At 44.5% G+C, this 14,990-nt stretch overlaps 3 protein-coding genes across 3 annotated transcripts; 2 read left to right on the top strand and 1 right to left on the bottom strand.

Annotated features, from left to right (window-relative positions):
- The first annotated feature begins 622 nt into the window (after positions 1–622).
- On the top strand, positions 623–3,102 carry LOC127780893 (protein NEGATIVE GRAVITROPIC RESPONSE OF ROOTS-like). The gene is made up of 6 exons (XM_052307880.1): positions 623–930; positions 1,030–1,117; positions 1,292–1,878; positions 2,322–2,508; positions 2,661–2,724; positions 2,813–3,102. Exons 1-5 carry the CDS (start codon positions 925–927, stop codon positions 2,678–2,680), a joined length of 888 nt encoding a protein of 295 aa, XP_052163840.1. The 5' UTR covers positions 623–924; the 3' UTR covers positions 2,681–2,724; positions 2,813–3,102.
- Positions 3,103–5,412: 2,310 nt separating this feature from the next.
- On the bottom strand, positions 5,413–8,193 carry LOC127780652 (elongation factor 1-delta 1). The gene is made up of 8 exons (XM_052307586.1): positions 8,085–8,193; positions 7,219–7,335; positions 7,014–7,130; positions 6,852–6,936; positions 6,570–6,693; positions 6,296–6,409; positions 6,037–6,198; positions 5,413–5,643 (listed from the first exon to the last, which is right to left on the bottom strand). Coding segments are annotated over exons 2-8 (690 nt in total). The 5' UTR covers positions 7,305–7,335; positions 8,085–8,193; the 3' UTR covers positions 5,413–5,641.
- A 3,711-nt stretch (positions 8,194–11,904) lies between these two features.
- Positions 11,905–14,990, top strand: LOC127778673 (membrane protein PTM1-like). The gene is made up of 5 exons (XM_052305295.1): positions 11,905–12,252; positions 12,358–13,318; positions 13,418–13,513; positions 14,255–14,391; positions 14,490–14,990. The coding sequence occupies exons 1-5, from the start codon at positions 11,906–11,908 to the stop codon at positions 14,695–14,697; spliced, it is 1,749 nt and encodes a 582-aa protein (XP_052161255.1). The 5' UTR covers position 11,905; the 3' UTR covers positions 14,698–14,990.

Below are 14,990 nucleotides of genomic sequence, written 5' to 3' on the forward strand. Positions count from 1 at the left end.
AATTTGGTTGTATTTTAAAAGATTTAAAAAATTGGGGTTGTTCGGTAGCTAAGTGTACCTTGGTTACAACTGCACAGCCTAGCCGTTTGACACTTGCTGCTGTTGGCGGGTTGCCGTCCTGTTGGCTGGTTATAACCGTTGTTGTCGTTTCTAATTGATAGCTAGCAGTAATGAATTACTTTAATATAGAAATAATGGATTAATGATGGCTTTTTACGACGGATCGGGTATAGGCTTGTTGAAAGCTTGGGGTAGCTACACTGATAAAACTATATTGCCGCTTGAGAAAAAGATACGCAGAAAATAGTACTTCAGGGTTATTTCAGTGTCCAAAAAAGGTGTAGATCCGCATACAACCTATGCAATGTACCTTTGAGAACGAATACCATGAACATGTATTGGCTAAGCTAGTTACACACACTAAAATCCAGTGGCCGCCTTATGAATGGATGGATGCATTCAAACAAGTACGCAATTTGGCCACTAAACTCGCTCGACCGATCGAGATTAGCCAATGGCTCGCTGACTTAATCTCTGTAGCACTCTCACTTCACTTGTAACCCTTCCTATTTAAATTCCATGGGGGGTAGGGGACCCTGAATCCCACTTCCCATTTCTTTTACACCCCAATCTCACCCTCTCCATCTCTCTCTCAAGCTCTAAACTCAATGGTAATGGGCACTTAATAGTAGCACTAATACTAGCTACTGTTTTAGCAGCAGCATCCAAGCCCAATCAAATCAAGCTGCCTCACTGAAAGTCTGAAACTGGCCAATCAGAGAGCTCCTGCAAAAACAACCCTGAAACTACTCTGGTTTGCTATCATCCAGCTAGATTCTGTTGCCTCCTAACATCGTCGTTTCGCCGCCGTCACTTTGCTCGAATCATCAGAGCTCTAGGGCTACCTGCTAATTAACCATAGCCATGGGGGTAAGTAAGCTCGATCAAGTGCATGTTAGGTTTCAGTAAATTATGTGTTTTCATATGAGATATATGTTTGATTTTTTTGTAATTATGTTCTGTTTGCAGATTATTAACTGGATGCAGAATCGACTCAGTACTGCTAAACAAGACAAGAGACGAACTGAAGCTGCTGCTGTGGCCTCGTCAGCTCGCAGTAAGTTTTACTTTGTTTTGATTTGAACATTTGAACCGTTATAATTTTCATGTTAAATTCTTGTGATTCAAACGTGCATGTGTAAGTTATATACGTATATAAGTGGAGTTGGATATATTTTGCATGGTTTTTGACGTTTGTTCGTCGACGTGGATGCATGCATGGATGCTACAGGACGAGGAGGAGGGGGAGGAGAGAGTTGCCGCCAAGAAGAAGCTCGCGACGAGATCAAGATCGCCGGAGATCACCTCCTCTCCATCGGCACGCTCGGGAACGAGTCGCCGCCGCGACCGCCGCCGGCGGCGGCGGCGACGGCGGCAGAGGAGGTGGCGGACTTCACCATCGAGGAGGTGAAGAAGCTGCAGGAGGCGCTGAACAAGCTGCTCCGGCGAGCCAAGTCCACCAAGTCCGGCAGCCGCCGCGGCTCGACGGCGGCGGAGCACGACGCCGACGAGCGCTCCTCCTCCTCCTCCTCCTCCGGCGGCCAGCTGCTGCTGCCGCTCGACAGGTTCCTCAACTGCCCCTCCAGCCTCGAGGTCGACCGGCGCGTGGCGGCGGCCGACGGCGAGTTCTCGCCGGACACGCAGATCATCCTCAGCAAGGCGCGCGACCTCCTCGTCAACACCAATGGCGGCGGCGCCATCAAGCAGAAATCCTTCAGGTTCCTCCTCAAGAAGATGTTTGTCTGTCGCGGCGGCTTCTCGCCGTCGCCGGCGCCGCCGCCCACCTTGAAGGATCCAGTCGAATCAAGAATCGAAAAGGTCTCAATTAAACAGTAGAACAAGTTATCATCTACTCACTCCATTTCATATTATAACATATTATAAGTCGTTTTGAATTTTTTTTCCTAGTTAAACTTTCTTTTAAGTTTGATTACATTAGTAAAAATATAACAAACATATTATCGAAATATATTCAATGTTACATTTAATAAGACTAATTTGACGTCGTAGATGTTGATAATTTTTTCTATAAACTTGGTTAAACATAGAGAAGTTTGATTAGGAAAAAAAACTGAAAACAACTTATGATATGAAATGTTGGTTAAAGATAGAGAAGTTTGATTAGGAAAAAAAGTGAAAACAACTTATGATATGAAATGGAGGGAGTAACTAATAATGATATGATCAGTGACGAAAGTATGAAACAGTGCAAACTAATATGGTTTGTTTTGTTTTGTTTTGCATTTTGTGTTCATATGCAGTTGTTCAGGACGATGCTTCACAAGAGGATGAACGCTCGACCGAGTAATGCTGCGGCGTCGTCGTCGAGGAAATACTATCTTGAGGATAAGCCGAGGGAGAAGATGCAAAGGGAGCATCTCCATGATGATGAAGATGATGATGAGAATGCAGAAGATATCTTTAAATGGGACAAAACTGATTCAGATTGTAAGTGAGAGTTAATATTCTTCTTGCTGCATATATTTGTTTGCATTCATGGACATATTTTCAAACATATATATTGCAGTAAGTATAGTTTGTTTAGAAGTAATTGATTAATTAAGCATCAACTTATGAGTGGATTTTGATGTTTTTTGCAGTCATTGTTCTGGAGATGTAGACCGAGACGCACGATTCAATCCGATCACTATTGTTTGCACAATGGTAAGTGAAATATAATGGAATGTGAACCCTGCACTCTTGCTCAGTCAAATTAAGCACTGAATTCTGGATGCCATTCTGTTTTCTTCAGACTACATGATGGTGGCCTGGTGTCCTGATTTACGCGGAGGAAAATTCACAGTAATTTTGATGCCACAATAATCCCCATTTGTTCATGAGGTTCAGTTGAATGGCGAATCGATCGCACGGGACAACATACAGAACCGAATGCGATGCGCGACGGTGTAATTCTGAACGAAGATCAAACGTCGACTGGCTGGCTAGTTCAATCATTATTGGATTTGAGCTGAAAATAGGAGAAATTTTCAAGCTCTGTTATCTTTTTCTTTTTTTCAGATTTCAGATACAGTTGGTGTACGTTTCACCATATAGTACTACTCCCCCCAATGTATACTCCATTTCCATTAAATTTGTGGGATACAGCAACAAGTTTTCATTTCATTTCATCTGCTAGTGAACCCCTCATGCTCTTATTCTACCTACCCTTGATCATCTCAAGAACATTGGTGCATGATAAATATACACCAGAATGTACCGAAACAGCAGTGCAACTAGGGTTCTTGGGGCATGCCCATGGCCGAAATCGGTAAGCCAACCTGGAGCAGAGGCTACAAAATTCCCAAATCTCCATCGGCATCCTGAATTTCTCTGATCAGGGGCAGGCCCCCCGGCCGGCACATTTGTGTGTGTTTGTGCCCAACTTTGGGAAAAAAAGGTGGCCAGGAGTGGCTGCCAAGCAACATTCTACACCTTTGGCAAATGCCGATGTGCCATTGAATATATATGTGATCACTACTCACTTGTGTGTGTACATTTATGTACTGTATCTTATGTTCAGATGTACTAATATATCCATATATGTACTCTACTAGTAGACTACTAGTATGCTAATATACATTGGTACTCCCACTATCCAATAATATAAGGGATTTTAAGTTTTTACTTACAACGTTTGACCACTCGTCTTATTCAATTTTTTTTGAAATTATTATTTATTTTATTTGTGACTTACTTTATTATCTACAATATTTTAAGCACAACTTTTCGTTTTTTATATTTGAAAAAGAAATTAAATAAGATGAGTGGTCAAATGTTACAAGCAAAAACTTAAAATCCCTTATATTGTGGGACGGATGGAGTACTTGATTTGGATGATTGATGAAGAGGCCCTTTTCTCTCATGAGACATTTGGTCTTTGTTAGATGAGGAAGGATCCTAGGGATCCACAAGATGAGAGATAAACTTAAATAGGAGCTATGCATGATACTATGCTGGTAGAGTTTGTTATCAAGAGCTAATAGTCCAGATTAATGTGCATTCATTAATCTCTGACTCTTGAAGAATGTCTGGACAGAAAAGAGGCACCCATCATCATTCACCGTTGGATCGATGAACAAAATAAAAGTAGTACACATCTGGGTGTGTGTGGAGTTCTAGAATGAAGGCTAGAGAAGCAGCGAGAAGCTGCCGCGATGTGGTCCTGAATCCCGTGTCGCTTTTCGGCTAGAAAAGAAATGCATATATATCTGAACATGCGGTTTCTGAATCTACACCGAGCTTAGATATCATCGCATTGCATGCAGTCCTATAGATTATCTACTACTAATCTATGGTGTTAGTAACTGATGATGATCAACTTCTGATGGGTGACATATCTGCGGTGAATCACTCAGATATTGCTGTATCCCTCTGGGAACTAGCAGTTGACTAGCTAGTGCCTAGTAGACACTAGTCGAGGATTTCCAGGGTAGACTGACAAAGAATTAATGGAAAGAGTGAAGGTTACTAGGTGAAGCAGGAAATTTTACTGCTCAGGATCATATGCTGCCTATGTAGGTCAAAGATCGGATGTGCTTATCGTAAGCTGAATATTCCTTAAGCAGCTTTCAAGAGGATTGTGAAGAGAACTTTAATTATCGCATATTGCCTAGACTGCGTTCGAGTGCAGGAGAAAGAGAGAGAGTTTTGTTTTTCGCGCGCACGTTTCCAGAAGTACTAAACGGTATGTGTTTTGTAAAAAATTTCTATAGAAAAGTTATTTTAAAAAATCATATTAATCCATTTTAAAAGTTTAAAATAATTAATACTCAATTAATCATGTACTAGCTCACCTCGTTTTGCGTATCTTCCTAATCTCCTCAATCCCCTCCTTCTCAAACACACCTAGTGTTGCTTCAGCAATGCCAGCACACGAGCCACGAGTCAGGGATGCCAATGGAAGAAAACCGATACCGAGAGATGAAACCACCTATTTTGCCATGATAATTGTTTCTTTGATCGTGATATATACACCAACACTCAGCTGTGAATTCACCAATTCGAACCTGATAAGTGATAACAGTAGACAATGCTCTTCATTACAGAAAAGAAAGTAGAAGATGTGTGACAAACCGAACATCGATACCGAACGGAAATCACGTATTTCAGGACAGGCCTGATGAGAGCGCACAGGGCTATACTTCAGAAGAGCGAAAAAACCAGGCTGTGCAATGTATAAGAGATAGAACAAACAGCACAACCAGAGTTTCCCCTAGAGTTTTGGTAGGAGCAGAAAAACTTTAGCCGCAAAAGCGATGAAGCAATCAAGCAAAGCGAAAGACGGGAGAATTGAAGACCGCATCAAAACTGGATCGACCAACAATGCCGCTATGGTGACACAGGCAGACACAGTAATAATAACCTGATTGGTCTTTAAACATTAAAGGAGGAGAAAACGATCTCAGTAGAAGTAGAGTGCTACAATCTCAACACAAAACGGGCTCAAGTACTAGTTGACACCACGAACGACACATCAATGGTAATTCAAACTTCTAGATTGAAGTATCAACGGTAATTCAAACTTCCGGATTTTTCTTTTTATCTTTGTGCACCGATCGCCATCACCTGACTCAAGGAAGATCTCTGCAATAAAACATAATCAAAACATTAGTTCTGAACAAGGATGGCTCAAGGCAGATGAAATTTACATGACCATATGAAATCAAATTGATGTGCTGCAAATGAGATATCTAGATATGAGCAACTTGCTGAATAAAGAGAGTAATATGCAGCAAATCAGGTATCTAAGCCTACTGAATAAAGAGAGTAATGTGCAGCAAATGAGGTATCTAGATATGAAACATCAGGACATTATCATTTACAGAATAATATATATGGCATGCATCATCATTTAAAGAATAATATAGGATCGATTCCTTAAAATAAGACAGCTGGTCATCCGATTGCTTCAGTATAATAACAAGAACAACGCTAGCAAATAAAACGACGGGCTCTGATACTTATGGAATAACTTACAGATCTTGTTGAACGCAACAATGTCGCAGCTCTGGATGTACTCATTCGCTGGTTCGGTGTAGAAGTAGTCCTCAATCAGACTATCAACCGACACAAGATCATCGACAATGGTCATCATGATTTGCAATTTCTTGATACCGTAACCAACCGGGACAAGCTTGGCTGCAAACAGTGGTATATATTCATGTCACAATCTAACCAAACTAGCAAAAGCAAAAGACAGTACATTCGTAGGAAGAAATTTAATGTAGTAACATACATGCGCCCCAAAGGAGGCCTTCCATCTTAACATTCCTCACAGCTTCTTCCAATTTGGTCATGTCAGTCTCATCGTCCCATGGTTTGACATCAAGCAACACTGAGGACTTCCCAGCTGAATAAAAAGGTGTTGACAAGTTAGAAGTAGCACTTTGCATTATAATGAATAGTGATGATTTGGTCTTAATTTACAGCTACAGATGAGAATAAAATAAAATGAATAATTGTATTATTCATTGCATAAAAATGGTATAGTATAATGCAGGATGGCATACATTCCTTCTTCTTGCCAGAAGCCTTGACAGCAGCAGCACGCTCCTCAGCTGCCTTCTTCTCCTCTTCAGTCTCCTCACCAAAAAGGTCAACATCGTCATCATCGTCATCATCAGCTGCAGGAGCCTGAAATTAGAAGATATGATGATATATTAGAGATGGTAACCAGCACCATTGAACCACAAAAACGTAATTTGCAAACAGCATCAAATCACAATTCACAGTACTATGCTAGAACACTTCACAGATTTCAGGCAAACAAGACAAGGCTAGGGTTGTATGACCTTTGCATCAGCAACATCAGGGGTTGAAGCTGAAGGAACAGCTGTCGACTCGACCTTTACGCCTTGACCATCAGCAGTAACTCCACTGAAATGCAACATTCAGAAAATTCACAACACTGAACATAAAATGTAAGAGAATAAAAAAAGGGGAAAAATGCATACCTCAGACGTAGGAGTGCATCAATGTGAGTAAACCACCTAGCAACATTGGTATAGCTTGAAGAGGGCGCAGTTGAAAATGCAGAGTACACAGCCAAGTCATCGTTGGAGGCTTGGTACCTGGAAACAGATAATTGAAGGGTTTAAGTCCAGTGAACATAAATGGCAATTCAGAAAATAAGGTGGACAGTGGACACTGATCATATACCCAGAGATGTAGCTGCGAGTGAGAAGGTACTCATCGAGCTTTTTGAGGCCTGCCTCTGAGCTAACGTTGGTGAAAGAAACCGCCATCTCCCCCTCAAGAAAAAAGACTGAAAGTGACCTGTTGGCACATAGAGAATTGTTTCAATCAACCAAAAGAGCTAATTCACAATAACCAATGCATGGTACAATTTACAACCATAGATGTTACTTAAGTTGTACATCAGTACTGAATCTAAACCTTTCATTTGTTTCTCAAGTTTCATATCTTAACTAAAAGTTGAAACATGACAGCATTTCACACATTGGACTTCATACCCAACTAATAACTAGGCATTCAGAAATAAAAGCTTCTAGTGCATTGAACTACATAAACAACTACACAATTGAACACCGCATCCGGATGCTATGGAAGAGCACCAGCAAATCAAAAACAACACTCCTATATCCACTACAGCAGTACAGCTATGCATCTCTTCACTAATAGTATACAAATCTAAGCACAGGAACTCCAATAACTTAAAACTTTGCTTCAAGGTTCAAACAGCACTAACTCATCATGATTCCAAGAACCAGGAGACCACGAACAGCATGTATCCACTAAGGCCAGCAGCTTCCCCACTCAAAAAATCTAGCTACAAAATCACAGACGAACCAATCCCCCCAAACCTAATCGCCACACCATTCGACGGAAAACTAACTAACACAAGGTGAATCCATCAGAGCTAAACAGGTCAACAAACACCGGAAATCTCGCGCACGGCTCCACCAAACAGAACAACAGAACGGCGCCAAATCGGCGAGATGCCTGACGAGGTGACGAACTATCCGGGGGAGGGACGAGGGGGAGCTTGCGGCGGCGAGGCTTACCGGATTGGATCGGCGGCGAGGGGAGGAGGAGGAGAGGCAGCGGCGGCGGCTGCTGGCGACGGCGCGGTGTAGGAGAGGCGAGACGCAGCGGGGGGCGAGCGAATATATATTGAGGGTTTGTGTGGCTGGTCTCAGCCGTCGGATCGGATCCAACGGTGAGGGGGATTCCTTCTCGGGGACGGGATCTGATGGGCCGTCGTATTGCATCTGGATTGATGGGCCGTCCTATTGGCATCTGGATTATTGGGCCGAATCTGATTCGTATGCTTGAATCGCAATACTGGATATCTCGACTCTCCAACTATTAAACCCTAAGCCCTAAGCTGTCGGAGATATGGGCCCGGGGGTATGCGAAGTGAGGGGAATCTACCTTCCCATCCTACCACGTGTCCCTACAGCATGGTCCTGTCCCCGCATTCCACGAACCGCAGGAGCGGCCGGGGTGTCGGGGCCTCGGGGTGCCACGTCATGCCCCTCGGGCCCTTGCACTGCTTTGCCCCAAGGCCCTCGCCCAGCCGCCGTTTGGCGGGGGGAGCAAGCGAGGAGGGGCCCCAGGCTGAACTTCCTTTAATGCGCACAGCGCCCCAACTGCCCCATGTCGCATTTAATGCAGTGGGGCAGACGTGCGGCGTGCTAAACTGACGCGCGATGGTCAAGAATGACCGGTCTGTGACCGGCCTGACGCCGGTCACGTCTGACTGGACGGACAACCGTGCTCCCACGTCGCATTTGCTTCCGGTGAAGTGGAGGTAGGTATGGCCCGTCCCATCGGGGGGTCATTCGGACGGCGGCCACCACAAGTCTTCATCTATTAATGAGGGAATGACAGGGCTGTCCCCCGTGTCAGGCGAGGGACGGCGCTGGGCCCCGCTCAAGGACAAGCTATGGTTTAGCTTCCAGGCGGGCACGGGTCGAGTTCCAATCAAGATATGGTGGGTCCCCACCCGAAAAAAGAGTAGGTAGAGGCGGTGCATGTGGTATCCCCTTGAGGTATAAAAGGAGGACCTTACCCACCGAGAAAGAGGACGACTCTCAGAAAACCTGAGCTTGTGGAGGAGGGAAGTAAGAGTGTTCTCCCGAGTTTAGGAACCATTGTAACTCTCAGTCTAAATCCTATACACAGAAGTAGGGTATTACGCTTCATAGCGGCCCGAACCTGTATAATTTGGTTATGTGCGAGCTAGCTAGGAGCCTTGGGGACGGATACGCGATTTCTAGAGGCGAGCTTCTTCCCCGGCCGAACTCACGAAAGGGGGGTCTCACGATCTCCCGCTAGAGAGGATCACTCCTCGACAGACGCCTACAACACCGCCACGTATGCTCCATGATAGTGAACAGTCCTCCAAAACCGTTGAGGGAGACAAATTACACCAGTTTTAATAGTTGGGGGTCAAAATATCCGCTATTACGGTTTAAAGATACAAATTAGGTTAAGACACTAGTTAAGGGAGTCAAAGTAGACATATTCCATTTTCAATTGGGTGTTGTTTCAAATTAGGTCCAATTGGAGGGGGAAAATGGTTTGTTTGCTAGGCTATTGCTTTCTCCCCTATGTTTTGAACTTCAGTTTCCATTTTAAAATGCATGTAAAAACAAGGTCAAAATTCATGTCAAGCTTGAACTTGACCTTTTTTTTTTTGAAATTGAACATTTGAAAAATCACGTAAAAAAACAGAGGCAAAATAGTTGGGCTGTTTTGAATTAGGCCCGGTTGAAGGCGAAAAGTCTTTTTCTTTTTTGAAACTTTTCCCATTTTCGTTCGGTCATTGAACATCGGTTTATATAGTTATATGGGAAAATCCTCCATTTTCAAAATAAAATTACAGTAAATAATGACAACAGGGTAATCAACAGTAAAATATGGTTATTTGTCGACACCCTTCACCATGTCATCTGTTAGATCGATACTTAAATACCCTTATATAATACTTCTATTTTAGACCGTTGATTTTTTTTATTTTTGAAATAAAAACACCAGTAAAACTTCTCCTAATTATAATACTCACGCTTATTTATAACTACTCCAATTGATCTCTTGTCACTCGATCGGATGCGTAAAGGTCATGAAGCTTAGACGAGACGATCACTTAATTCTGAAAGCAAAAACAAGGTAAGGTAATTATTGATTAAACTAATTAGGCGTGTGCTGGTGGTTAGGTTGTGAGCCAAACGGGGCATGCAGTACACACGGTCATGTGGTTTCCTGCCCAACTGGTGTGAGTTTCTGTCTTGCTGTGCGACTTGTTGCAGGCTTGCGATGAGTACCTTTTGACCTTTTCCTTTTGTTTTGGACTTTTTTGGTTGATTATTAGGATTAGGATGATTTTTGGCTGCAGATATTTGCTAGTGGACTTATGCATGTCAAATGCATGCAAAAGTCACTAGCTAACTTGGTTTATGCCTGAATATCTTATTCTTAATTAGCTCAGTCAGCACATCTGCAATATCCCTTTTTTTTCTTCTTCAATGATCACGTTTATGGGGAAAAAAATATTGTACCTTATGCTACAAATCAAGAACTCAGGGCAGTGGTACCGGTAGAAATATAACAACGCGTAGCAAATACAGGCTATATGTTTTTTTTTTTTAAGACAACAGGCTATATGTTAGCTACAAGTAAATGTCAAGAAGAGATAAACGTAGAGAGGAGAAAAACGAGCTATAGATATAGTCAGCTGTAACACATGGATTTCAATATATCATGTATTTACGTGTGTATGCGAGGTGATCAAATATTGATAGTAAAATATATATTTATAAATTTATTATATGACTAAGCTATTAGAGTGAATGTAGATAACTACTCCCTCTATCCTAGAATATAAGCATTTTTTTACTCTAACACGGTCTCTGAGATGCTACTTTAACCAACAATATCTATAAAAGTAAGATGTTTTAAATAAAAAAAGTTAAATATTATGATAGTTTTTCTAATGATAAATCTACTAATATCAATTTTACATGATTGATCTTTTTTTATTTTTTTGCTGTTAATAGTTACAATTTAAAACATTTGACTCGTTACTATGCTAAGAATGTTTATATTTTGGGACGGTGGAGTATTAGATTTGTTCTTATTGCGGTAATTAACATCGTCGTTGACTTGACATGACCAAGAAAGTGATGGTGTAAGTGTAATCAGGAGAGGACACACACGTGGCTTTCAAACCGCTAAAACCCCAGTGGCACGTCACTAAAACCTCAACTTCAGCTCTGGCATTACACGCTCACGGTCATCCCTTAGTCCACAAGTAAAACTGCCACTAAACAAAGCAAGAGGAATTAAGGAAACTTGTCACAATATCACTGCTCTTCTCAAACCCCTAGGTCTTCTCCACCCAGGAGCGATGTTTATCTGCTCAAGGTACCAAACATTTGCCCACATAACCCTTGTAATGTTGAGCTACAACCTATATTACCACTTCGGTTTTAGGTTAGAAAATCGTTTTAAAACAATAGGCGTTTTGGTCATGGTTCTTTTTTCTCCTTAGTCCGATAATATCATAACTATGTGTATCCTTACTTGATTCAGAGAATGATATTTCCCTCGAAATCTTTGTTTAAAACGCGTGATTAAACGATCCCCGTGTCACTTCATATTGCATAGTGCTCAACGAAATGGAGCCAATCATACACCAAGATAATCTCAATGCTAAATCTTGCTCATCTTTGTTCCCTCTCATTTGTCATTTTCGTCATGCATGTCTGCCTAATTCCATCATGGTTTTGTCACTGTTCCATTATTATTGCAATGGATTCTCTGTATTTTTTTTTTCTTTTTCTTTTCCTCTGTAGTTTAGGGTGTGGACCTAACAAAATTCATGGCTGCCTCCCAACGTCAAAGTCGTCTCTTCCGTTCTCCCTCCACTTCTCGGGATCCCTCCACCTCTCGTATTTCTACTCCACGCCGCCGCCGATGCTGCCGCGGCGGCGGTGGTGGTAGCAGCAGTCTCCCGTCTCCGGCGATGTCAGTGATGCCTTCGATAAGGCGGCTCCTCCTCGCCGGCGCGGCGGTGGCGGTGGTGGTCGTTTCTTGCGCCGTCGTTTGTGCGGAGGCGTCGGTGCATGAGTACGCCGGCGAGAGGTTCGCCGGCGTCGGCAATGGCTTCGTGCTGCACGGCGGCAGCGAGGGTGTCTACGCGTCGGCCACGGCGGAGTCGTTCGTCCGGTACGGTGGCCGGAGCTGGTTGTGGGTGTCAAGTGTCATTGCTTCGTTGTTTGAATTGGTTCTTGGGATGTGACGCGCTCGCCATGGGGGGGTTTCTTGGTGCAGATTCGAGAAGGTGGCGTTCAGGAGGACGCCGGAGGCGGCGTCGGTGGCGGAGGAGGACGGCAACCGGACGGTCACGGTGGCGGCGGTCATCTTCGAGGCCGGCGACCGCGACGCCGTCGGGGCGGTGTCCGACGTCGTCGGCGGCGAGCGCGCGCTGTGCTGCACGCCGGGCATGGCGAGGCGAGGCGGGTGCACGGAGGGGGCGGTCGTGTACCGCGCCCCCGTGTCGTCGAACGCCACCGGCCGCTGGCCCAAGGTGCTCGCCGCGTCGTTCCTCCCGGGCAGCCTCGTCGCGGCGTTCCCCGACGAGACAGTCGCCGTGGCGCGCACCGGGATGTACAGCCTCCACTTCGTCCACTGCGACGCGTCGCTCGCCGCCGGGCAGGTGGTGGCCGCGGAGGGGAAGACCATCTGGAAGAACAGCCGCGGCTACCTCCCGGGGAGGATGGCGCCGCTCAAGCCGTTCTACGGCGCCATGTCGCTGGCGTTCGCCGCGCTCGCCGCGCTCTGGTTCGCCCGGTACGCGAGGTTCTGGCGCGAGGTGTCGCCGCTGCAGAACTTCGCGACGGCGGCCATCGCGCTGGGCATGGTGGAGGTCACCACCTGGTACCTCGACCTCGCCGAGTTCGACGCGTCGGGCGTCCGGCCGGCGGGGACGACGTTCTGGGCGGCGACGTCGGGCGCCGTGCGCGCCGCGGCGTGCCGCGTGCTGGCGCTGCTCGTGGCCATGGGGTACGGCGTGACGAGGCCCGCGCTGGGCTGCGGCAACGCCAGGGTGGCCGCCCTCGGCGCCGCGTTCCTCGCCGCGGCGGAGGTGCTCGACGTCGGCGACAACGTCGGCATCGTCAGTGACCACTCGCCGGCGAGGAGGCTCTTCTTCATTCTCCCCGTCGCCGCCCTCAACACGGTGTTCATCTACTGGATCTTCACCTCGCTGTCAAGAACTATCAGCAAGCTCAAGGTAGCATCATTTGAACTTCCCACTTTCAAAATTCTACCAAAATTCGAATAATTCTTCGAGAATCATCAATGAATTCTGTGATTAATCTGATTCTTGCAGGCGAGGAGGATGACGGCGAAGCTTGAAATGTATCGGAAATTCGCGAATTCTCTCACCATCGCCGTGGCCCTGTCGCTCGGCTGGATCACATTTGAGGTATAACTTCGCTGCAGTCCTAGCTGTTTTCTGATGGCTCAGCAACTTCAGAGAACTGAGGTGGTCTTTGATGCAGGGACTTAACTTTAGTCCCTGTATTTAGATAATAATTTAGAGTATTAAATATAGTATGCTTATAAAATTAATTATATAAATGAAAGCTAATTCGTGAGACAAATTTTTTAAGCTTAATTAATCTATAATTAGATAATGTTTACTGTAGCATCACATAGGCTAATCATGGATTAATTAGGCTCAATAGATTCGTCTCGCGAATTAGTCCAAGATTATGGATGAGTTTTATTAATAGTCTACGTTTAATATTTATTATTAGTGTCCAAAAACATCCGATGTGATAGAGATTTAAAAGTTTTAGTCCTATCTAAACAGGGCCTGAACATTTCAGCATTTGTTTTTGCTCTCATAAATGACTAATCATTTTCTTAGGCCCTGTTTCAACTCTTTTTTTCAAACTTCCAACTTTTCTGTCACATTAAACTTTCCTACACACATAAACTTTCAACTTTTCCGTTACATCATTCTAATTTCTTTAAACTTTCAATTTTACGTGGAACTAAACACAACCTTAGTTGTTTTCGTCCACATTACTGGTGACTTTTATCGTCATGACACTAACTGTTCATGTGGTACATTAGTACAAGCTCGTAAATTAATTAACATAAGAAGACTTTTAGCACTTCAAAATAATGTATGAAAAAAAATTCTAAAATCAAAATTCAGGTCCATTTTAAGATGACTGATGAGCACAACGAGCGGTGGCGAGTGGCGTGGGTAATCCCCGCGGTGTGGGAGCTCATCTCCTTCTTCCTCCTCTGCACCATCTGCATCCTATGGGCGCCCTCACAAAATTCAATGAGGTACATGCTACTACTGCTCACCATTACTGCAGCCCATCATCTTATATCAATATGAAGTTTACCGACTCATGGGTGTGTGCGTGTGGTGTGTCAAGCAGGTTCGCCTACTCGAGGGAGGAGTGTGAGGATGACACGGAGCACGATGACGAGGACGATGACGTGGAGGACACGCGGCCGCTGATCAGGGCCGGGCCGCTGTCCTACGTGGACAACTGGGCGTGCTACGTCACGCAGGACGCCAAGATCATACTGAGGACGGACTCTGGCGTGTACGCTAAAGCCGGCGAAGAGTACAAACGGGTGTGAGCCTGTGAGGAGGAGGAGCGTGCTAGCAGATATGGGACAGAAAATGTCTCAAGTGATTAAGAAGGAGTTGATTAGTTTAAACACTGGTAGGTACACTGTCAAGTGTCAACTGAGTACTTCAATTAGGGGCACTGTTTGTTAAAAAAAGAGAGATGAAAGAGGAGTATTAGGGGAGGGACGTATGATCGCTAGGAGGAGAGGGAAACGATTACCCGCCCACTAACAGCCCCCAGGAAAAAGGGTCATTCTAAAAGCTTTATTATATTAATCAAAGAAATTAATTGTTTGTATCA

This window comes from Oryza glaberrima, chromosome 7 (assembly GCF_000147395.1).
Source record: "Oryza glaberrima chromosome 7, OglaRS2, whole genome shotgun sequence".
NCBI lineage: Eukaryota > Viridiplantae > Streptophyta > Magnoliopsida > Poales > Poaceae > Oryza > Oryza glaberrima.